Source organism: Procambarus clarkii, chromosome 5 (genome assembly GCF_040958095.1).
Source record: "Procambarus clarkii isolate CNS0578487 chromosome 5, FALCON_Pclarkii_2.0, whole genome shotgun sequence".
Taxonomy (NCBI): domain Eukaryota; kingdom Metazoa; phylum Arthropoda; class Malacostraca; order Decapoda; family Cambaridae; genus Procambarus; species Procambarus clarkii.
The window spans coordinates 29,679,728-29,703,264 of NC_091154.1; the positions used below are offsets into that span (position 1 = coordinate 29,679,728).

The window sequence follows — 23,537 nt, forward strand, 5'->3', positions numbered from 1 at the left end:
TATTTTGAGAAAATAAACATCATCCTCTCTGATGAAACTAAATTTCAAAGGATCACAAATGGTTCCACTGACGAACTGAAAACGAAGGTAAACTGAGTGGTTGAAACTGTTAATGCCAAAAGGTTTGGACTTGCCGAAAGCTACTGGCGAACACAAGCCTGGATATGCAGACGGTATTGTCAACACCCACGAACCTGGACCCCTCACCCACATGCAGGGGTCTAGTAGCTGACTGCCAGACTTGTAATACTATGGCCCGGGTTCGATTCCCAGACCAGGCAGAAGCAAATGGGCAAAAGTTTCTTTCACCCTGATGATCCTGTTAACTAGTAGTAAATTGGTACCTAGGAGTTAGCCAGCTGTTACGGGCTGCTTCCTGGGTGTGTGTGTGTGTAGGAAAACAAAGTTAGTTGTTAGTAACAGTTGATTGAGAGGTGAGAGGCGGGCCGAAAGAGCAAAACTCAACCCCCTCAAGCTAGGTGAATACTAAGTCAATACATGCTGACTGTCGAAGTAACTCAACACACTGCTGACTCCATGCGTGCCATGAGCTTTCAACCTTTAAGTCTCCAAAGGAATTACCTTGCAGCAGATTGACGAGGAAAAGGACCCTATTGGAGTTAGAATCCACCATTCACTGAAAGTTACATATCAAATGAGAGCTGCAGTAAAAAATGTTAACTAAACTATAGGAATAGTAATAAACTATAGGAATAGGAATAGTTTTGCGCCAAGAATCGTTGTTACAATTAAGTGCACACTTTACTGTTGAGTTAAACAGAGGGTACAGTTAAGGATTTGTGCCCAGTAAATTCTCCCCGACCAGGATACGAACTCATGAGAAAGCGATCGCGGAACGCCAGGCGAGTGTCTTACCACTACACCACGGAGGATATTCCCTATGAGATGTATTTTTTTTCTTGTCTCAATAAACTTACTTGAACTTAAACTTGAACACCATGGAGGATATAAGACAAACAAGAAGCAACGGATTTAAGCTCAACAAGCCACAGTGTAGGACAGAAAACAGGTTACTCTTTCACCCATAGGGATACACCAATGGAATCGCCTACCCGCTGAAACCGTAAATGTCAAAACAGCTAAATTTTAAAATTCAGCTCGATAAAATATTCACAACAAATGGGGGCCCGGAACCTTTCACAAGCCGCCGGCTTCCTGCCCTCGTAAAGGCCACTAGAGAAATGGTGGCCCTCGGGTAAATTCGGGTAAAATATTCACAGGCTTCCTGGCCCCTAACAAAACGAATTAATTTTGGTGAATTCGGAGAGCAATTCAAGGACGTATCTAAAATTATTAGGCATCTCAAAACTAGATGGCAGCATAGTCCATGTAGTCCTAGTCTATGCTGTAGTGTTATGACAGCTACAGCATATATGACGTCGAGTTTCTCATCATGGTACAATATTTATATTAATCTGTTATTTCTTAGTTTAGGGAAAACTGTCAACATATTTACACCTGGAAAGGGGCACCGCGGTGTTTCGTCCTCACCGATACCGGCGTCAACAGGTTCAGCGGGCCTATAGTGCTGTCGTAATAAGAGGTATTATTTTTACCTCCCGTATTCAGTTATGAGATACATTGAGAGATAAGGAGTTATTTTTTTTTTGTCCCCTGCATCCCCTTGCCACTTCGGGGGGGAACCTACCTACTTGTAGGGTTTTTTATATAGCTTCAGGGCACCATTGAGACAGTGAGAGATAGTGCCCCTTTAGCCTTCTTTTTTACCCAAAACATTTTGCGTAATAGCGACTTCTTTAGTGTGTGTGTAACTCCTCCGCCCCCCCCCCCCCACACACACACAATTATACATTACTCCTATGTTCTTTGTGTTATTTTGAATAAAAAATTTAAATTGAAAGAAGACTCATGGTTCAGAGATCTAGTGAACCTCTTGACGACACTTCCGCTTGGGGGCCGAGGCCCATTGGAGTGGGAAAATTTTATTCTGGGTTTTGATACTACTGTCTGGTTTCTCATAATTTAATTTACAGAGCTGCATATCATTAGGTCAGATTAGCTTAGACTGGGTTAGGTTAGGTATTAATCTGCTAGTGAATCATCCCTAGACATTTATTTATTTATATATTACTTTTATTTATTTATATATATACAAGAAGATACATTGGGATTGTGAGGATACATCGCATAGTAATTACATTCTTGTAAAGCCACCAGTACGTGCAGCGTTTCGGGCAGGTCCTTAATCTAAGAAACTTTTAAGTAGGTAAATACTTGCAAAATTTATAAAAATGATAAGTTACATAGCAAGAAAAAATAAAAGATGAGAGAAAAATTGTAGGTGTATTAAAGCACATAGGTAGCTCAGAATGATTGCAATGACATGAAAATAAAGTATCTCCAAGTCAGTGCAGTCTTGCAGTCCCCGTGGTGAAGTGGTAACACAATCGCCTGGTGTTTCGCGAGCACATTGACCTGGGTTCTTATCCTGGCCGGAGAGGATTTACTTGGCACCAATCTTTAACTGTAGCCTTTGTTCACCCAGCAATAAATGTGTACCTGGTTGTTAAATGATTTGGCTGTGCCATATTCAGGGCAAAATTAGGATTAAGGACCTGGTCGAAATACTATGCATGATAGTGGTTGTACAAAGAATGTAAGAACTCTTGTATATATAAAAAGTTGAAAATTCACACTGGCATGCCAAACAGCAAGCCACCTTGCAAAGCCACCCTGGCTGAAATGCTATGCATGTTGGTTGCTTTGCAAGGATGTAAGAACACCAATGTTATGTACTCTTAAAAAACCAATGTACCTTCTTGTATATAAATCTATATAAATAAAAATGGAAATGTTCATTTGTTCAAAATCGCTAATCTCCGAAAGTTCTTCACCGATTGCTTTGAAATTTTCACACAACGTTCCATTCGCTTCTTGTCCATTGAAAAGATGATCTTAAAATTTATTTTCTTATTTTCAGCAAACACATCCTCGGCTACTAAATAGTAGAAACATTTTATGTCCAAGATGGAAAGTGGAGCTCTTCCTGAAACTCGAGAAGTTCTCTGTGAACACTTAAATGCCAAAGTTCGTTATCTTAATCCAGCCCTTGCTGACCAGGTGAGTTAAAAGTCCTCATGTTTATATATAACCATAATGCTACTTGGCCTTTGTGATAACGGCTACCGCTTTTAAATGTGTTTGAATTGGATATGAAGAAAGTTGGTAATCAGTACTTGAACAAAATGGGATGAACAAAATTAATACATATGTATTAAATCTTCATATGTATATCTTTATTTCTTTCAAGCCAAATTTTCCCTTAGGGGTAAGATATTGAAGTACAGCATTATACCGAGTTCAAATACTCTTTTTATTAATTTTCACAATAGGGTAAAAGATATTAGCAGTTTCACCTAACCAATTAGATATATCAATTTGCTTTTCTTGCCGAGATGTTATTTTGCCAATCAAATAGGTTATATACCTTGCACACTCCTAAAGCTTGGGACTTATACTCGGACAAATTAAATTATGTATGTATGTATGTATGTATGTATGTATGTATGTATGTATGTATGTATGTATGTATGTATAAATTATGTATGGCACTGGCCCCACAAGGACTACAGCATCCCTGCAGGATCGAATTTGAGGCTTGTGAGTCACTTTAAACAGTAGCATCCAATGAGAATAGGAGAATAGATTGATGCTCAGATTAATCTCTTCTTAAGAACAAGCCCCATCATATTTGCGACTGCAAATGGGAACCCTGGGTTAACTTATTTCTTCAATAACAAACAAGTTCCCTGGTTCATTTTCTCCTCTCACCCATGTCCAGACGGCATTTCACAATGCTGATTTTGTTGAACCTATGCTCTCTGGTGGGGTTTTCCCTTGTTTTATGGTTTGATCTCTGATCGCTTGCTTCCCATACCTCGTAGAGCAAGCCCGAGTCTGGTCCTGGCTCCCAGTAGGTGATAAACAAGTCTGGACGGTCTTGTGTGTGTTGGCCTAAGTCTTAGTGGCAACAGAGTGTGGAATGTTACTGCGGGCACGCACTATAAAAGAACATTTCATTACATATGATGCTTGAGTTTTTCTCAATGCATGTTTTGCTGAAGTATTTTATTTGTTAATACTTTTATTTTATTAATATTTTGTGAACTAAAAGCATGGAGTTTTAGAGGTTCATTATCTTGTTTATGAGGAAATTATTTTGTTTCTTTCCAGGTGACAGACATGTTAGCTGTTGACAGATCAAATAATGAGATTATAGATTTGCTTACATCAGATAGCTTCTTAGAAGAGAATGTTGAAAGAGCAGTTGCATCCCTTTCTGAGTAAGTATTAATATTCTGGGATTTGTCTGTGAAAAATATTATCCTCAATGAAATTTTGGTTGTGTATTTGAATTGTAATCCAACTTATTGCAAATTGTGGATGGTTCATAATATTTCATGGTGAAAGTAATGAAACTGTATAAGTAATTAGCATCACAAAGCTTGGTAGAAAATGTTTATTTGAAAAGCATAATGATTGTTAAATTGCAATGATGCATATTAAAACATGATTATCGCATACAATATATAATTCAACTTATTCTCATTGTAAGAACTCCTCGGTTATCGTTCAAAGCATACTTTACTACAGGTGATAATACAGTGTAGCATGACTCAAATGGATTGCTATGAAAGAAAACCCCCTAGATGGGTCAGAAAAAACTGATTTGCAAAACAGTCTTGCAGAAACAGGCAGTAAATGCTGTTTATTTTTACTTTAATCTTTTACTGAAAAATTGTGTACCGGTAATAATTTGTTAATGGAAACTTGTTTTTCTTCCGAGATGTCTGTTGCCCAAATTATAACTGGATGCAGACATCCGTATGTGATTTTTACTCTTGTGATCACACAATGCATCATTACTTAAGAATTTTCATTAATTTTTCTTTTAATAGTTAATTATTTGCAAATAGAAAAAAAGTCTAAATGCAGAGTAATCATGATAAAGCAGGTAGGGGCAAGAGGAAGTTTTTAATAAATGGAAGAAAATTCTAAATTCATTCTGAGATGAGAGAGCAAGGCTAGAGAGTGATCCTGGGAGAGGCTTTTGATAAGAATACTAATGCTGTTTTTCATATAAAGAAAAGATACTGTATTGCGATATTTAAAGTTCAGTGCAATAAAATAAACAAAAATCATGTCACAGTTATTAGTCTGGCTGGTTAATAAAATAGTCGTCAAAAGCCAATTTTACTGCTGCCACCTACATGCAGCTGTGTATGTTTGTGCATTGAAACAATTTACACTCATTATAAGAATTATTTTACTGTATATTGTAAATAAAATATATTCTTTAGTTCAATATTAGAAATAATTAATACTACTGTTTACAAAAAAGTTGCTGACATACACATTGACAAGATTATAAAAAAATGTTTCAAGTCATCAATTATTGTTCTATTTAGACCAAAGTAAGTGGGATTGTGTGAGCTTGGCTATCTATTTAACACTTTATAAATTTACTGAAATATGCTATCCATCACATACTAATTGTTTATAAGCTGCCTATGCAGCAAAACACGAAAATTAGTGTATTGCACAGCTGAAAGTAGTGTCGGGTTCATTCTCGAACCACAATAGAGAATTTCAGGTTCAAATCCGAGGTGGGACAAAAATGGTTGGGCACATTTCCTATCACCTAATGCACTTGTCCACCTAGCAGTAAATAGGTACCCAGGAGTTAATTTTTATGAGGCTGCATCCTGGGGAGTGTCAGTAATTCAACCCTAGATGGGAGACCTCGATATAAACCAAACATATACTGTATGTTATATACTGGCTGCCTGGCCTTCCCCCCCCCCCCCAACATAATGCAAGGTTAAATGGTCATGGTTATTCAAGGTAATAGGGTGGTAAAACTACATCTGCTTCATGTTATGATTACTTACAGGAATCGGGTGAAAATATGGATTAACCTTTCAATTGTATGTGATAATCAGGGATGTTCTCACCATTTATGATCTCATTACATGAAACAATGAGGGATGTTTTTAGGTACAATGTAAGATTAGAACTCCTTTGGGTACAAAGAGCTCACATTTGCTTCCTCAGAGCTCCAGTAAACAGAAGCGAACCTGGAAAAAATCATGGACACCCCTCTCGGGTGTGTGTAGTGGTCTCACTACTGAGAGAGCAACTATGGGTAGCACATACAGCTGTAGCTTACAGCACTGCCATACAGCTCGTGCCTACAGTATCACTTAATAATCATGAAATAAATAAGTCTATTATTATGATTATGATATTATTATTACTATTATTATTTAAACAGTCTATACAAGAGTTATTACATTCTTGTAAAGTCGCTAGCCACTAGCGTTTCGGGCATGTCCGTAAATTTAATTTTCCACGGATTACGACCCGCCAAATTGTTTAACAACCAGTAACAATTCACTGCTGGGTGAGCAGAGGCTAAAGTTAAGGATTGGCGCCCAGTCAATCCTTCCCAGCCAGGATACAAACCCAGGCCAAAGCACTCGCGAAGCGCCAGGCGAGTTCTTTACCACTGCGCCACAGGGACTGGATTATTTAACAATGATTGTTTTTATCAGTCAGAATCCTCAGTGACATTGTGTACAAGCTTCAAATATCAGTGAACCCAATGTTAGTTACGATGTTCACAGCATGAGACAGACATCTACAGCACATAGCTGCAGTTTAATGTGTCTACGCACATGAAATGGGGCCTTCTGTTCCTTTAAAAAATAATTTTTTTGAAAACGATTCGTATTCAGGATTTAGTGACCAGGAATCTGATAATGACAGTGTTGGACTAGAGTTAACAATATGCATAGTATATTGAAAGGCATTTTGCTATGTCAGGTGCCAAAAGCAATTGACCGGTGTGTGGCACTGTGACCATTAAAAACTAAACTTTATTCAATATTTCAGACCAGATTCAGAGGTGCGAGAATCTCTTGGTGTCGCACTCTTCCAAATGGTTTCAATGCTCGAAAGTGAACTCTGTGCCCAGGTATGTCTTCCTTTGCCCCTTTGCACAAGGTTTCAGTAATTGCCGTAAACATTAACTGTTGGTAAAGATGATTTCCTCTCGGAAACAAAATGGGGATGTTGTGTTTGGGATGGTATTGTTAATGAAGGCAAATCTGACAGTTGGGATAAGGATCCACCTATACAAAAGTTTGGCTTTGAGTATATGAAAAGCATTTTACTGAGCAAGCTTCACAGTACCTCAGTAAGGCAAGGTCAACTTTGCCTTAGGATAGATCTGTGCTTTTTCAGGTCTGGTCAGCAATCAATATTGGAGGAGGACAATTTTTTATTTTTCAACCTGTCCCTGCTAGGTTACACTGATGTTAGGGAGACATGAAATATTGGCGGGACAAAAGTAGTGGAGGGATTAAGAAACAGTCAAGTATTTGGTAAGGCAGGAAGTGCCTTACCAAATGGGTTGTAATTGATGTGTAGGTCTGGGGGGGACTGTTCCAAGTAACAGTCGTTTTAGGTAGAAATATCACAAGATAAGCCTGGCCCCAGGCCGAACCTGAGGAGCAGAACTCTCAGAACCCATTCCAGGTACAGTATTCCAGTTGGGAAGGGATTTAGTACAACCTAGAATAACTGCCAGAAAGTACATTCCAAAAAATTTAAAGCCATTCCAAGAAAACTCGTAAAGTGCACAGGGCTGCAACAGCTGACCACTGTCAGGCAGCAGTACATGACACGAGTGTTAATAATGATTTTACAAATGTTTCATGCATCTACATGAGTGTTATTACAAAGAAGGCCACCCAGTGGCAAAGGGAGTAGGGGATGTGGATTTTCACTTCTTGTTTCAAGGGAACACAACCTGGTCAGTCATGTAATAATGATCAATTGATAATTATTCACATGGTTAGTTGAGATGTTATGGCTGTCCAAGCGTGTTCGAGGGCAGATGCAGTCGTTGATGTACTTCTGATGGGTTTAGTGATCATGGGAATTCACGTTCAATAGTTGATGCAGCTGAGGAGGCTAGTAAGTAACTGGTTATTAGGCAGGCAGAGGTCAATATTCAAATCTCCTATCGGTAAAAGTTTATTTTTTTTTAAGTTGGTTAACCTCTGCTCACTCTAGGTACCACTTACAGGCTCCACCAACTGAACAATGTGGTCCACATTCTTGGTTTCTCATTACATCAATTTATACATCCTAACATGAATAAAATATTCCCTGGCAGTTCTTTTGACTAGTTTGTTGGCAAGTATGATTCTCAAAGAAGGCCTAATTATGTTCCGATAGACGGCAGTAACGAAACAGCAGGACACTCGGTCACTGCTCGACCCTACTTTTTGTCCTTTCTTCCTAGTGCTGTAACTTCTTTTTTGGTTCAGGCTAGATTGTGATGGAGCTCAAATTAGGGGACCTTATTGTGGTGTACGAGCTGCTACCTGATGGCAGTTGAGGGAGGCAACCAGATATGCCAATTGGTAGTAGTGAGCACTGATGGATATTCAGATATTGTATCTGTGATGCCAGCTTACATTGGAAAAAGAGTGTATTGAAATGAATGTTTTATTCTCACTTGAACTGAGCATTCTCTAGTGTCTTTCTAGCATCAGTATAACCCAGCAGGGGACAGTTTGAAAGGATGCGGGGAATATATACTCCAAAAGATATACAGTACCCCATTTTTATGTCTACACTGAAAGTTGACTTTAGTCCTGGACTATGTTCATGACTAAAGTATACTTGCTGGTTAGTTGGTAAGCTTATACTTGGTCGTTGGTTGGTAAGCTTATACTTGGTGGTTGGTTGGTAAGCTTATACTTGCTGGTTGGTTGGTAAGCTTATACTTGGTGGTTGGTTGGTTGGTAAGCTTATACTTGCTGGTTGGTTGGTAAGCTTATACTTGGTGGTTGGTTGGTAAGCTTATACTTGCTGGTTGGTTGGTAAACTTATACTTGCTGGTTGGTTGGTAAACTAGGTCTTATGGTCATATTAACTTCTGTAGTGCACAGCTGTTTAATTTGACAACTCCATGAAGCACAAAACAAAAAAAAGATTTAAAAATCTTATTTTCCTTTCTAATGCTGTTAAAGCAAAGTCTTGAGATTTATGAGCATTTACAGAGCAATCAGCCCATAGTGATCTCCCCAACCCTGCCATGAAGATATATTTACATGTTTCAATGTCTCCGTTTTCCTCTTGTGTTTTGCAGTGATATTCTTCAGTAGTGTGTAATTTGGTAAATATCTATAATACATTGTGCAGAACATCAATACACACATACATTTATGTCATGACTTGATAATGATCCAGGGCGGAAAAACATTGTAATTTATCCATCTTCTGATGTGTGGTTTTGTCATCGTATCTTCAGCCACATTGTGACTCATCATCTGCATACATTCGTGTCGCTCATATGCACATAATGATAGTATACTTTTTATAATAAAGCATAGTTTTTGTTATTACTCTGCATACACAAGATCTATATAATTGTCTACATGTTTATACAATTTTGTGTACCCTAAGCCGTTCTGGCAAGTGTGTGATAACCTTTGATCATGGTTATGAGATTATCATAGTACCACATATCATGCACTAAACTGTGCTGATGATAGGCCTTAAATCCAACACTAAACCAAAGGATTCCTGCTGTGCAGTTGCACACCGTAATTTAGTTCTTACCGTGCATGATATTGTCCAAGAGACAATATCATGCGAATAGTAGAATCCCCCACAAAAGTACAATCTTGCCAAAGGGAGCAACAGTTTGTTAGGCTGAGAAAGGAGCTTTTCATGTACACTTAAAAGCCTGATTTTGATGTGAGGAATAGTGATTACATATTCTTTCACTGGGTGTGTCTTGTCAATTGTTTCAAGCTGTTGCTTGATTGTTAACATTATCCAATTCTTTACAACTTTATCTTAAATAGTGTTGATCTTGGAAATTGTTTTGATGTGAAATAGTCTTCACAATTTCAACACTGGCCAATGAACCAAGGAAACAAAGATATTTGACTGCATACTTAAGACGAAGTATTAAAAGTATAAAAGAAAAGTGTAAACAATGAAATAACAATAATACTGAAAGTTTAGAAAATGAATACAGTACAGTCTTAGCATTTAATAATATTATAAATACCGAATTTTTGTATTTGACTATAATATGTGATGGCACTGCCACATTTGAAACAAGTTGTGTAATAGAGATTTATTGATTTGACGAATGTCAATTTTGTAAGACAACATTACTTTGTAAATTTCAGCTGTATTATCATCTACAGTATATGATTACCTGCTTACATTTAGTAATCCTTCTCCCACTATTCAGCAGGATGGCCCATGGAGAGTCCCCTCCGTGCTTCCTTATCCTTGAAAATCCATTGTGAAAATGACTGGTAAAGGAACTAGTGCATGTAGCTGACTTAGTAAGTGTATATGTGTAACTCTGCACTTCAAAACATGTTTCTTGCACACCAGCTCCAGAAGACTAGGGAGCGGGTTCGAGGGTATCATAGTCTTCACTCTCACTGTATTTCTGCATGGTTTTTGTCTTCATGTATCGTCGTCAACTGTGGATAACTTGGCAAAATGGTTGAATACAATAGTATATTGAGCCTCTTGGTCACAGGTTGAGCATGGATGTGGGAAAATCATCTCAAACAGAAGACTCGTGCATCACTTGTATTTGGTTCATTGGGTCCCAATATATCTGGAGGGTAACTGCAAGCTTTTAACCTTTACTGTAACTGTGTTTCTGGGGTCTATTAATGTTGTCCATTAAAAACTACTGGAAATTCAAATTTACATCATAAGTGCCATACTAGCTCTTCAGAGCAATGTCTTTCTTACATCGTTCAGTGACTATTGCTTAAGAAAATGTGGATGATGCCTATGATTCTCTTCCCCCCCATTCATTTGAACTGGACAGGGCATTCAGTCCCTGACTATCAAAGTGGTTGACCATCATTCCTTTCTTCCATCCTATCCCAAACCCATATACTGTACAGTACTTATATCCCTTCCAAGTGCTATATAGACATAATGGCTTGGCATTGTTTCCCGATAATAACATTGAAACTTTCCTCCTCAGTGATTGCTATGATGCTCAACATTGCTGACATCCCCCTCCACTCTGGTTCTGTATTGTATACTCCTTGGAACGTATTGTCAAGTTCCTAACACGTCTTCTTGTCGCTTCTGTGGGGTTTTGTTATTTGTTTAGCTCCATTATGCAATCTCTTACTGTATTTCCTCCATGTGTGTGTCCATATGGTTTATTTGCTGTTCTCTGCTTTTTCATTTTTAAATTGCTGCTTTCCAGATATTGGTGTGCAGTGCTAATTTCTGGCCCTCACTAACACTTTGTGATGACTTTTGTGCCCAGTTCCTTATTCTTTTCAGTGTATTTCTTGTCCTGTTTTTATTATGTGCATTGCTTTTTGAACCAACGTTTAGTCCTGCTTTTTTTTTTTTGCTCATAGTGTCCTAGTGGAAGGTACTGTTCTGTGGCATCGGCACATTTTGCAATGGTTTTATACAAATTTAAAGTTGGATACTCAACTATATATATATATACTGTATATATATATATATATATATATATATATATATATATATATATATATATATATATATATATATATATATATGTCGTACCTAGTAGCCAGAACTCACTTCTCAGCCTACTATGCAAGGCCCGATTTGCCTAATAAGCCAAGTTTTCCTGAATTAATATGTTTTTTCTAATTTTTCTCTTATGAAATGATAAAGCTACCCATTTCATTATGTATGAGGTCAATTTTTTTTTATTGGAGTTAAAATTAACGTAGATATATGACCGAACCTAACCAACCCTACCTAACCTAACCTAACCTAACTTTATAGGTTAGGTTTGGTTAGGTAGCCGAAAAAGTTAGGTTAGGTTAGGTTAGGTAGGTTAGGTAGTCGAAAAACAATTAATTCATGAAAACTTGGCTTATTAGGCAAATTTGGCCTTGCATAGTAGGCTGAGAAGTGAGTTCTGGCTACTAGGTACGACATATATATATATATATATATATATATATATATATATATATATATATATATAATTTATTTATTTATATACCTATTTATATATAAATAAATAAGGTGTTTATTTTTTTTTGGGGGGGAGGGGCACAGGAATATGCTTCACTAACCCAATTACTGTACAGTATTGCAGTTTGCAGGCAACAATATGCATGAAGTTGCCATAGGGACAGATAAAGGGGAGGGGTTGCGGGATGGGGAAGAGGTACCACAGGGACAGGAAGTGTGGGTGAGAGATGTTGTCGGGACATGCATTGGAGAGTTGCCATGGGAACAGATGCATGGGGAAGTTACCAGAGGTATAGAAGTGTGGAGGAGTTGCCACTGGGACAGAAGCAGGGGAAATTGCAACACGGTGAGGGGGACGGAGAGGAATTGGCATGGGGACAGACCAGGGTTGGTAAAAAAAAAAAAAAAAAAAAAAAGATCCACTATCAAATAGATAAAAAGTTATCTATTTAACCAATAAGATAAATAAATGTAAGTTTATATTTAAATAGATAGTTACAAACCAACCGTGGACAGATGCATGTGGGTATGGGGGTGGGGGAGGGAATTGACACGGGGCAAAATTGGTATGCTTAGTTATGCATGTGTGTGCAGGCGAGTCACAATAACGTGACTGATGATATGACGACCAAACCCTTTGTCGGCCGTATTACTGTAGCAGTTCGTCAGTTCTGGCTGACAGTTCACCTTGATTTATTTCAAATATGAATTTTTTAACATAATAATAGCGAAGGTTTGTTTTGTGAACTTGTTCACCGATGATCTCTCTCTTAAATCTTTAAATTGCCAGAATAACTAGGTCAATATTTTTGTTATATAACAGATTACTGGGATGCTGCTGGAGCTACCTATTCCCACCATCACACAGTTGTTGCAGGATGAGCGAGCCTTGAATGAGGCCATTAACAAGGCTCGTAGTGAATATCTGAAGTATATACAGGTTAGTAAATACAGTGATACATAATTTTTATGTATTTTACATAGTATGTACAGTATGTAATAGGATTATGTGAATATGTATGTAAGGTGTGTGTATATATATGTACATTATACTGTACAGTATGTGTAAGCCTCCGATAAAATCTGTCCTGATGAGCATTTGAGCCATGAAATTTTGTGACCTAAAAATCCTTCAAGATTACAGAGATAATGTCTTTTGTAATAGAGACAACCTACCAAATGGGATTTAGGGAGTCATGCATGTGAACAATTCAAATGAATGCTTTTCTTTCATTTCACTTTCAGTTCCATCATACCATCTGTATACAATGAAATTTCAAGAACGTGATGAATCTACTAGAAAATATTGTGAAGCATGTCTGAGGAATTCAGTGATGTCGATTCGGACCCCACCATAAGGTCTTGATATTTTCTCGTACCATCTTGAGAAAATTTCTCGTACTGTTGAAATGCAGGTACTATACTGTAAATAGTAATACAATGTATTCAAGATTTCAATTTGATCATTGGATTTCTCCTGCAAGAAATGATGACAACCTGTTGCTGAGCAGGATGAGTTATCAGAAGCAAAATTCAAATATCATCCTCACAGGGACAGTAGAAATCTTAAATGCTTACCATTCAAAATATTTGAATCATAGTTTTCTTCATTCAAAATAGAGGCCTTTGGAAAAGCCTATTCATCCCCCCAAAAAAGATAACTACCATGAAAATGCTTCTTGAAGGGACGTTGTCTTTAAGTTTAAAAAATTACAAATGATTTTGAAAGACCATTTGCTTATGTGTACTGTATCTACTACAAGAAACCAAGAGTATCCCATAATTTTCATCACTTTCAGATATTTAGTTCATCACTGCTCATGTGCAGTTCTGGTGTATCTGGAGGGTCTATTGTCCTGGGATGTCAATCCTCTATTTTGGTGGCAATTGCTAAAAGTGCCTTATCAAATTCCCCAATAGATTGTCCTGCCACACAGCAACTGAAAAAAGACCTTTGGATCCATTCGTTCATCACCAAGAAATGGCAAGAACAATAGAATGATAGTGAAACAAATTCAAAGCATTCCAGCTGCATGTAAAGCAATGGATAAGCCCAAGCTTTGTCACAATGCGGTGAATATGACTCGTCTTGGAACTGGTCGTACTGTACATGCTTACATTGTTGGCATCTTGTGAAGAGGGCCGAGTTGCCCATGTGCTAATCTTACTATTTTTACAGATACTGTATACTGAATGGTGAGGCACATACGGGACTATTTTAACTTCCGGTCCTTAGAGACTTTATAATGGAAGTTGAAAGAACAATAAATGTTCCATTGACCATGTTCTAAAAATGTGTTCAGTATCATCATGAATGTCATGTATAATTTTATATTTTTTTTATTCTCATTTTGAACATCATGACTGTCGGTGGAAAATAAAATGTTACGGTGAAAAGGTTAACAAGGTTGCACCATATATTAGTGTAACATGTCAGGTAACAGGCAAGAGTACTATCCAAAATCTGGAAAGATTAGAAATTTAGTGTCGGCTTTGACCTGGTCTAGTTGACTATTCATGCATGGCTATATTATAATTCTCATCTGTATGTGAATGTGTATACTGTATAACATTTGTCATATCTTATATCCTAGTGAGCAAGAATTGTATGCTTATTGATGAATTATAATTGGAAATATATTGTTATTAAAGATAGAATATTACAATCATGCTCTATATAGTAATATGCTTAATTAGTCAGTTAAAGTTTTAAGTACTGTACTAATAAATAACTTTATTGTCTCTCAGGAAGATCATGCAGAAGAGGTTCCAGGAGCACCACCCATAACTCTTAGCAAAGAGAAGGAGGAGTTGGGAGAAGTTATATACGAAAAGCTTGTCTCGAAGTATCCCTCTGAGGCATCCAAGCTAACGGGAATGCTTCTGCAAATGGATTACAAAGATCTTTTACATGTAATTGCTGAACCAGAGCTGCTTAAGAAGAAAGTTGAACTTGCTTTTAGCGTTCTTAGAGCAGAGTGTGGCAAGCAGCCCTAAAAATGTCTTCATGCAGCAATGTGGGACATGAAGGTTAGAAAACAATGAATTCATTTAATTTTATCCCCCTTTTTAAGTAATTTAGCAGGGTTTTAATTTTTGTACTTTATAGTTTTATATATATATACTGTGCTGTACAGTAACAGTAATAGCGTCGCCGAAATCTGGATCATAGCCTTCAGCACCCAATCTGGATTAGTGATTTATCTGGTGTTTGTGATAATTGTCAAGTTTTTACCAAATATTTGGGAGTCTCCTGATAGGCAATTTGGAGATTGACACATTAAAATATAATTATATTTATATATAATGTGTATTGACACACACACATTGAATTAACACACTGTTCTGCATATTTGAACAATAAATAAATAATGATTTTGCTCATAATTATTTATACATACAGTGTACTAAACAATAACAAAAATGTTTTTGCTCAAGTTTTTATAGCCTAGACTGATCTCAGTTACCCAGTGGTAGCAAAATATGGTTACTGTACTATATGTGTACAGTACAATACACATACAATACATCTTCAAAAATATTTTCACACATTTGAAATTTATATAAATCTGTAGTACTTAGCACTGTACAAGAATTTTGTAATGTTAATTTCAAGTTAGTAAATTTTGTTCATCATTTTGCTCCAATTAACAAACTAAACCTTGATTAAATTGGGGAAAAAATATTTTGAGTGGTAAATGGTCCTGGCATGGAACTACAGCAATACTGCTTGAAGGACTTGCACTTGACTCAAGTAGAAAGGTCGTAATACTAAGTGTGGGTACCTAACTTCTATTTATAGCATTATGTCTATGGGAATCATTTTGAGTTCTGAACAAAGCGTTTACCAACTAAAATACAAAAATCGGATAATAAAACTACTATTAAATTTGTATACTGAATATATTTTGCATGTCTGGAAAAATAAGCTAACACTCTGATATTAATTTTGTATGCAAGAATATAAGCATAAAGTGTTTACCTTGGATATATGTTGTATTATTCTTTAGAATTAAGCATTTGTTTTATTACTAATACAATATTTTCTACCCACTCAGATGACACATCCTAGTGACACTTTAAAGGCGAGTTCAAGGACATTCTGTGGAACGGATTCATGGAAGCATACGTAGACTTCTCGTTGATATGGTGCAACAAGCAGACGCCTGAGAAATGTAAAATATTCATTAGGACATTTGTGCTGGCATACATAATATTTTAAAATTTGATGACAACACATTTGATAATGATAGGATGAAAGCCAAATGTTTAATGAATGATTCAATTTGTTGTTGTTCAATAAAGGGGGTTTTTCTGTATATCAGAGGTCCTGCTGTATCCAAGCCTTAAAAAGTGAACCAGTCCCTTGAGACCCACCTTGATCTACTGTGAGCCAGGGCCAGAATCTGGCTCTCTACAAGGCAAAAGGAGATTGGGGGATTAGCATTACCCAAAATTATCCAAAACCAAGAACAAAAAAAATGCCAGAAAACTTGGGTAAAACAAAACGAAGCTATTGCTTGAAGAAATAAAACCTGAAGCCAAGAAGGCAAATGATCACTGCTGAGGATGAATAACCCTAAACTTGAAGCAACCAAGCTTCACCAGATGGCAGCCCTGGTTTACCCAGTCACTCGCCCATCTCTCCTGATGCAGTTAAGGGTGTACCCCTCTGTTGGACCTTAAGCAGCTCCATTTTTCAGCTAAGTGGTGTTGGCTATCCTTAGAACAGTTTTGTGAGGGGGCATTACTGTATATATTTAACAATTGTTTTATTATTGGATGTGAGTAGAACTATACACATTACACATGTTATTTCACTCTGGCTGTGTGCTAGAATTATTTTCCTGGTGGCCAGGTTACAGTTGCCCTACTCTGAAGAGCTTGGGTTTCTACCCTACAAGTTGCAGAGATTTTATGTAGTTGGCCGTGTGCTTGTCTAAATAGTCTAGTGTGGCCTCGACTCGTGCATTCTGGGAGGGTGACTCTTATTCATGACTTCACACACCTTGCTCCTATCAACCAAATAAGGTTAGGGTTTTGTGTGCAATTTGCAAATAAGCTCGACCCTTCACCTGTTGCTGCCATAACTCTCCCTGTTGTGAGGAGTGCCCTCTTACTGCCATTGAGAGCTACTAAAGGCAGGGCTACAACACATATGCCCTTGTCATGGCAGCTGTGGGTTTTGCACTTGGTTGGATCCTGGTGATATCTGGATTATGGATGGCTTGATAGGCAGTAGCCACCTTACCCTGCTGTCCCCTAACTGCTGAAGGAATAGGTGCTCTCTGCAACCCTATTCCCACACACTCCTCCTCTTAGCTCCATCTCTGGGTATGACCCGGTTTCCTAATTTTTTCCCAGCTTCTTGGCCCAGCACACTGTTGAGACCCCCCATATGACTTCTGCTACTGTACCCACAACCTACCTTTGATCTGTCGGCCCTGTGGTTTTGTGGTGTATTTCAGGGGGTTGGAAGTTTCTGATTGGTGCTTCTTCCTGGTGTTGGGCCTCAGGCCAGCCCAGAACCCACCTATTTTCCCAAGGAACCTACCCAGCTTTGGAAGGGGCTCCCATGGCTGACTTGCTTTGCTAGAGAGGAGGGGGTTTATTGTCAGCCAGCCCAAGAACCCCATCCCAGGAAAGGAGGTTCCCAAGCTGAGTAGCTATACAGCTTGAAGTTAGAGTGGCTCCTGCTCTCCTCTTCAGCCCACTGTGCACTAGCAAATTTATTTCTTGTGTGTTAGAGAAATGTATGGGTCACCATGCACGGTTATGTTACCTCAACTGGTAGTCGAACCTATCCAGCAGCTGTAGCCCCTGAGTGGCAACCTTCTGCTTTGGTGGGAGGGGATCCGAAGTAAAGTGGATGGTTTGTTATAGCCCACCTAAATTAATCAGCTCGTCTAGTAAGCCCTCCTAGTTTCACATGAAAAGTGGGCGTTGGGAAGTTGGTGTCCATATCAGTCCCTGGGATACCCTTCAATGGTGACCCATGTATACTGTTCCAGTTACCCCTTAGGTTGCTTGCCTATGTGCTTGTGCCTCCCCTTGTTGGGCTCTGTGGTGGATGCAGGGCAACAAAGTTAGTTCAGATTTTTATGACTACCTTGTCACCTGAAGTGACAAACTTTGATGATTACCAGGACCTTTCACACCTCTTTCACAGTCTTTAATTTGGCTGTTGTATCCCTCATGACCCTCAGGAATTTTGTTTACAAAAATGAACCTCATCCTCTCCGACCAATGTACTCATCTCTTTTTTTAGGATGACGTATATTGGTGACTTCTTGCCTCTACTTACTACCACGTCCTTGTTATCACGGAGGATCTTTGCTGCTGCTCTGAGCTTCGGGGTCAGTATAGTGCTCATGTATCTCCCTCGGGTATTCCCTCTTTCTGCGATCCGTTCTGCTTGCAGAGTATCTTTAGTGGTTACCTTCCTTTGGTTCTCAAGCTCGAAGATACTCTAAAGACGCTCTGCACGCAGAACTGATTGCAGAAGGAGGGAAGACCCCAAGGGAGATACAAGAGCACTATACTGACCCTGGAGCTCGGAGCAGCAGCTAAGATCCTCCGTGATAACAAGGACGTGGTAGTAAGTAGAGGTGAGAGGTCACCAATATACGTCATCCTAAAAAGAGATGAGTACATTGCAAAAATAAACCTCATCCTCTCCGACTAAACAAAATTCCTGAGGGTCATGAGGAATACAACAGCCGAATTAAGGACTAAAGTAAACAAACTGATCGAAACTGTCAACACAAAAAAGTCTGGACTTCACCTATCAAAAATCACTGGAGAATACAAACCCGGCTATGCATACAGAAACATCAAAACTCACAAACCTGGGAACCCACTGAGGCCAAGCATTAGCCAGATTCCAGCGCCCACGTACAGGCTGGCTAAGCGACTCTACTCGCTGCTGGCACCCTACGTACCAAATGTGTTTAGTCTAGGGTCGCCGAAGGAATTCGTTGACCTGTTGAGAGGATCACGGGCTACAGGTGTAAGAGCCTCCCTGGACGTGGAGTTACTGTTCACTAATGTGCCCGTGGACGAGACTATTAGAATGATGATGGACCAGGGTGTATCGAGATCCGACTAGCACTCCTCTGGATATACCAGAGAACTGAAATATTAAGATTAATATTATATTAAGAAAACTGCTTGAAGCTTGCACTAAAGAGGCATCCTTCCTATGTCCTGATGGACACATGCATAAGGAAGTGGACGGCGTCGCCATGGGCTCCCCGCTGGGTGTCTTGTTCACGAACTTTTACATGGGCACTATTAAGCAGAGAGTTCAGGTTGGGTTAGACCTAAAACCCGCCATGTACTGCAGTTGTGTTGACAACATACTTGTACAACTCCAGGATACCGAACGACTTGCAGTTGAAAGCAGCTTTCTAGCAAAACTCAATTTTAAACTTCATTTATGAGATGGAGAGTGGGAGTAAGCTGCGCTTCTTAGATGATGCAGTCACAGAAAGGAACGGGAACTTTCATCATGCAGTATATACTAAGACAAACATAGGGATGTACCTTAACTCTGACAGCGACTTCCCGAAGATACAAACGGAGTGTTGTGAATGCCTATGTCAACAGAGCTCTCACTCACAGCTCTGGGTGGAAGCAGGTGGATGAAGAGTTATGTAGAGTAAGAAAGATCTTGGTCAATAATGGTTTCTCCAATGGTTATGTCGCAGATATAATAAAAATAGGTGGCAAGGTGTGCAACAGGCAATGGAACAACTAATACCACAACACTCTTACTTCCAATAAAATTGTTCTACGGAAACTTTTTCCTCCGCTTTGTGGGCCATGGAGAAGGAGCCCTAAAAGAGATCATTGAGAGGAATGTTACCCCCAACTGACGTCAACCACAAGATAAAACTAACAATATATTATAAGAGTAGGAAAACTGCCAACCTGCTAATGAAGAATTCTCCCAACACCAAGAAAAACACCTTGAAAGAGACCAACATTGTTTACACCTTTACATGCCCACTTGGGGATTGTCAGGCCCAACGAACTCGGTATACAGGCAAGACAACAACATCCCTCTAGGCGATTAACAATGGACAAACAACAGGGCTCCATCAAGGAACATATAATCACCACACAACGAGATGATCACCAGGGATATTTGAACGAGCAACACCGAAATAATTGATAGATACAATGACAATAGAAGATTAGACATCAGTGAAGCACTGTATATCAAGAAATCTAGATCAGCAATCAATAACCAGCTAATACACAATTACACTCTACCCACTTCAAAACCTCAGGCCAATGCAGAAGCTGGACCGAATGACCCTAAAACAGGAACAGAAGCAGTCAGAAGAACATAAGCTGCCAAAATGTCACACTCTATGTTGATACATTTCATACTGTATTAATAAAACCCTCTTGTAATATCATTCACCATATGTCACCTTACCATAAGAGGATATAACCAGGTGCTAAGCACAGAAGAATTTGTCTTTGAGAATGTGAGGTGAGACCCTACGAAATGCATCACTAGGTGTCAGACCTAAATGATAAGTAAAAATGAATTTTGGAGAGTTATGTTTTTCTTTGCTGAAGCAGGAAGTTGAAAAATTAAGGAATATAAAGATTTGTGCCAGAATCATAAATCTAAAACTTTGCCATTTTCAACAAAATATGTTTAAAAGAAAGACTGCTACCAAAATATACTAATATAATATAATTATATATATATATATAATTTATTTTGCACTTACCCAACAACCCAATAAGAGAAGGTTTGGGTACGTCTTTTTCCTGTTGTACCTCCATCGGTGTTGGGGGGAGTGTATGTAAACAAGACTCCATGTTCCTTAATTCCATTAAGTGCTGTGCTGACACTGTAGTTGCCATTGGGTTCCTAAATGAAGTTAAATTTATTAGGTGTGTTATGGAAATTAAAGGGGAATAGTACTTGTAATCTTAAAATATTTTTTTCCCTTACGTCTCAAATTTTCTGTGAAATTATCAGTTCTCAAATCATTATCCCAAAAATGTTCAGATACAGAAATAAATTATATTATTTCTTCTTTGTTTTCTTGGAAGCCTTGCTGTCTGTTTTCAAATGAACTAAACAGAGGCTTCAAATAAACTTGCCATTGTGTCTTAAAAATGTCTAACTTTAGCCACCACCGATAAACATGCCACACGAAATTGTGCTGTACTTTCAACACCTACAAATGCTAATTAGCAATGCAAGGAATATTTATTAGTGCTTTGTAACCTACTGGTGTAAACTGTATGACCCACCCCCCACCAGATGGTAACACCCTAAACAAGAGGAAGGTTGGAGGGCCAGGCCAGCCCACTTTAGGCCTAGACCACCCACACAATATCAGGGAAGAGGGGATATATATGGATATGTGAGGATTCAAAGGACCAGCCCAGAAAGAAGTTTTTTTTATTTTGCTCAATGCAGTATTTGTGCCAAGGATTCTTGTAAGCTTCCTGAGCCAGCTGCCCCATGATAATTAAGGAAAAAGACTAAAACTACAGGAACAAGTATGGGACTTAAAAGGGTGGAAGATGAAGATAGCTGGGTCTAACTAATGGAGAGATGAACTGTCACATACATCTTAAGCACCTAGATGCCAACTAGCATTAGATTTATGATAAGTGCAGGCTTGGAACAAAGTCCCTAAGCACAATTAAGACAGTAAAACTGCTCAAAAAGGAGAAGGTCGACGATGAAAGCAACAAACCCCAAATAGTTTCAGAAAAGCTATCTCGGTAGCCGTTCGTTTTTGTCGAACAGCGCCAGGGATGACTACCTAGGAACACCTGCAGCAGCAGCAGGCAACTGCTGTTGATTTAGGGGCGACGATAATTGTGGGATCAGATGTGTCCAAGGCAACTGTAGTCAGTGGCACACAATAAACTACTGTAGTTATGCTGTGAAATGAACCATAAAGCAAGGGTAAATCTGCACTGAAGTAGCAGTATCCTAGAGAAAACTAGCCATAAATTTATATTGTTGGCCAGTGCAGAGACCAAGAGTAGCAATGGAGGATGCTTGGCATTTATATTTAGCCAACCTGCTCCTCAAACTTCACTGCTGTGTAGAGAGTTGGTACCTGTTTATAGTAGAGATGTAGTTTGTAACTGTATCTCGGAGAACACTAATTGCAATTCCTTACATTTCTAATAAGCATTTGTTGGGGATGTTTAGGGTATGACTCGCTTTTGTGCATCATAGTGAGCTGGTCATGAAAGTCGTGAACGAGTTGAACTTGTCATCACCTCCCTTCCTCATTAATGACTAACAAGAGCATTTATACTTGGACTAGAGAGTAAGGTAACAGGTGGACAATAATGGCTCTTAGTTTAGTATCTGAGAAAACCTTGGCTGAGAAATTCAAGTTATCCATTACGGTAGCTGTAGAATTTAAATGTACACAAACCTTGCCTCTGATAGCAGCATGAAGGACATGATGTATATGAGCACAAGTAGACCTGAAGCTCTGTAAAACCTGTGCATGGAATGGTGGTGGAGGCTGCATAGGGGTGGCTGAAATGGGGGAAGCCGCTGGAGATGATGAGACTGCAGAAGGCTCAGACTGAATAATCACTCCTTCTCCCACCTCAAGCTGCACCAGATGAAACAACACCCCATCTTTTCCACATGTAACCCTTGAACACAAAATTTAGAATTTTGTTTATATGTATTATAATATTAATATGAAGAATATATTTCATAATGGAGAAAATCTGTTAGACATAAGAAAAAAATATGGAATAACCCACACACATGAACTTAAATTTTGGATATTGATTTGTAAATAATAGGATTAAAGCTTTTCTGATAATATAAAAATGGGGATTTGAGTAACGAGAATATCTCCTTTCTGAGTTTCCCATTTTGTCGCTCCCTGAATAAAATTTATTGGTCCCGCCACAGACAGGTACACAGAGCCAGGCAACTGTCAACATTTCCTCCTCATCACAGGAACAGTGGAAGAAATGGAGTCATTGGAGATCATTCAACCTAGCCCAAAATTACCCAACAGAAGACAAACATTATGTTTTAAGTTAAACTTCCTCCAAGTCATACACAGCCTTGCAGGGATGACAAAGCATCACTCCGCAGAGGCTACATGTGGTAGAAAAGGGGAATCCTTGGAGAACACCCAAAGGCAAACAAGTACTTTGACCCCCAAAAACCCTTAGCCTGAAGGGGCAGCACAGGACAATACCTTGAAGGAGGCAAATAACTACAAGTCCCAGGTGTGAACAGAAGCTTTGCTGCTGACATAAATGAAGTAGCTTTTCTGCAGCACAGTGAACCCAGAAACGGTGGCCACAAAACACAGCCTGTCCTCCAAACAAAGACCCAAAAGTTATTCCATACACCCGCCAAACCCCCTGTTTATGAATGAAAACAGTTTACACATGACTCACAACTGTTGACGTTCGAACACTTCCGGAACAAG

At 38.7% G+C, this 23,537-nt stretch overlaps 2 protein-coding genes across 8 annotated transcripts in view; one reads left to right on the forward strand and one right to left on the reverse strand.

The window, feature by feature from the left end:
• The first annotated feature begins 1,406 nt into the window (after positions 1-1,406).
• LOC123761880 (polyadenylate-binding protein 4) lies at positions 1,407-21,134 on the forward strand. The gene is made up of 7 exons (XM_045748101.1): positions 1,407-1,564; positions 2,963-3,102; positions 4,216-4,325; positions 6,937-7,018; positions 12,899-13,015; positions 14,824-15,105; positions 16,134-21,134. The coding sequence occupies exons 2-6, from the start codon at positions 3,001-3,003 to the stop codon at positions 15,070-15,072; spliced, it is 660 nt and encodes a 219-aa protein (XP_045604057.1). The 5' UTR covers positions 1,407-1,564; positions 2,963-3,000; the 3' UTR covers positions 15,073-15,105; positions 16,134-21,134.
• The window catches only part of in (protein inturned), a 41,620-nt gene continuing 34,042 nt past the window's right edge, over positions 15,960-23,537 (reverse strand). For all 7 annotated transcript variants that reach the window (XM_069300218.1, XM_069300207.1, XM_045748083.2 and 4 more), the window contains 3 exons: positions 22,509-22,737; positions 20,826-20,968; positions 15,960-16,241 (listed from right to left, as the gene is read on the reverse strand). In XM_069300218.1, coding sequence (XP_069156319.1) covers positions 16,130-16,241; positions 20,826-20,968; positions 22,509-22,737 — 484 coding nt within the window. In that variant the 3' untranslated portion in view covers positions 15,960-16,129. The remainder of the gene's footprint in view (positions 16,242-20,825; positions 20,969-22,508; positions 22,738-23,537) is intronic.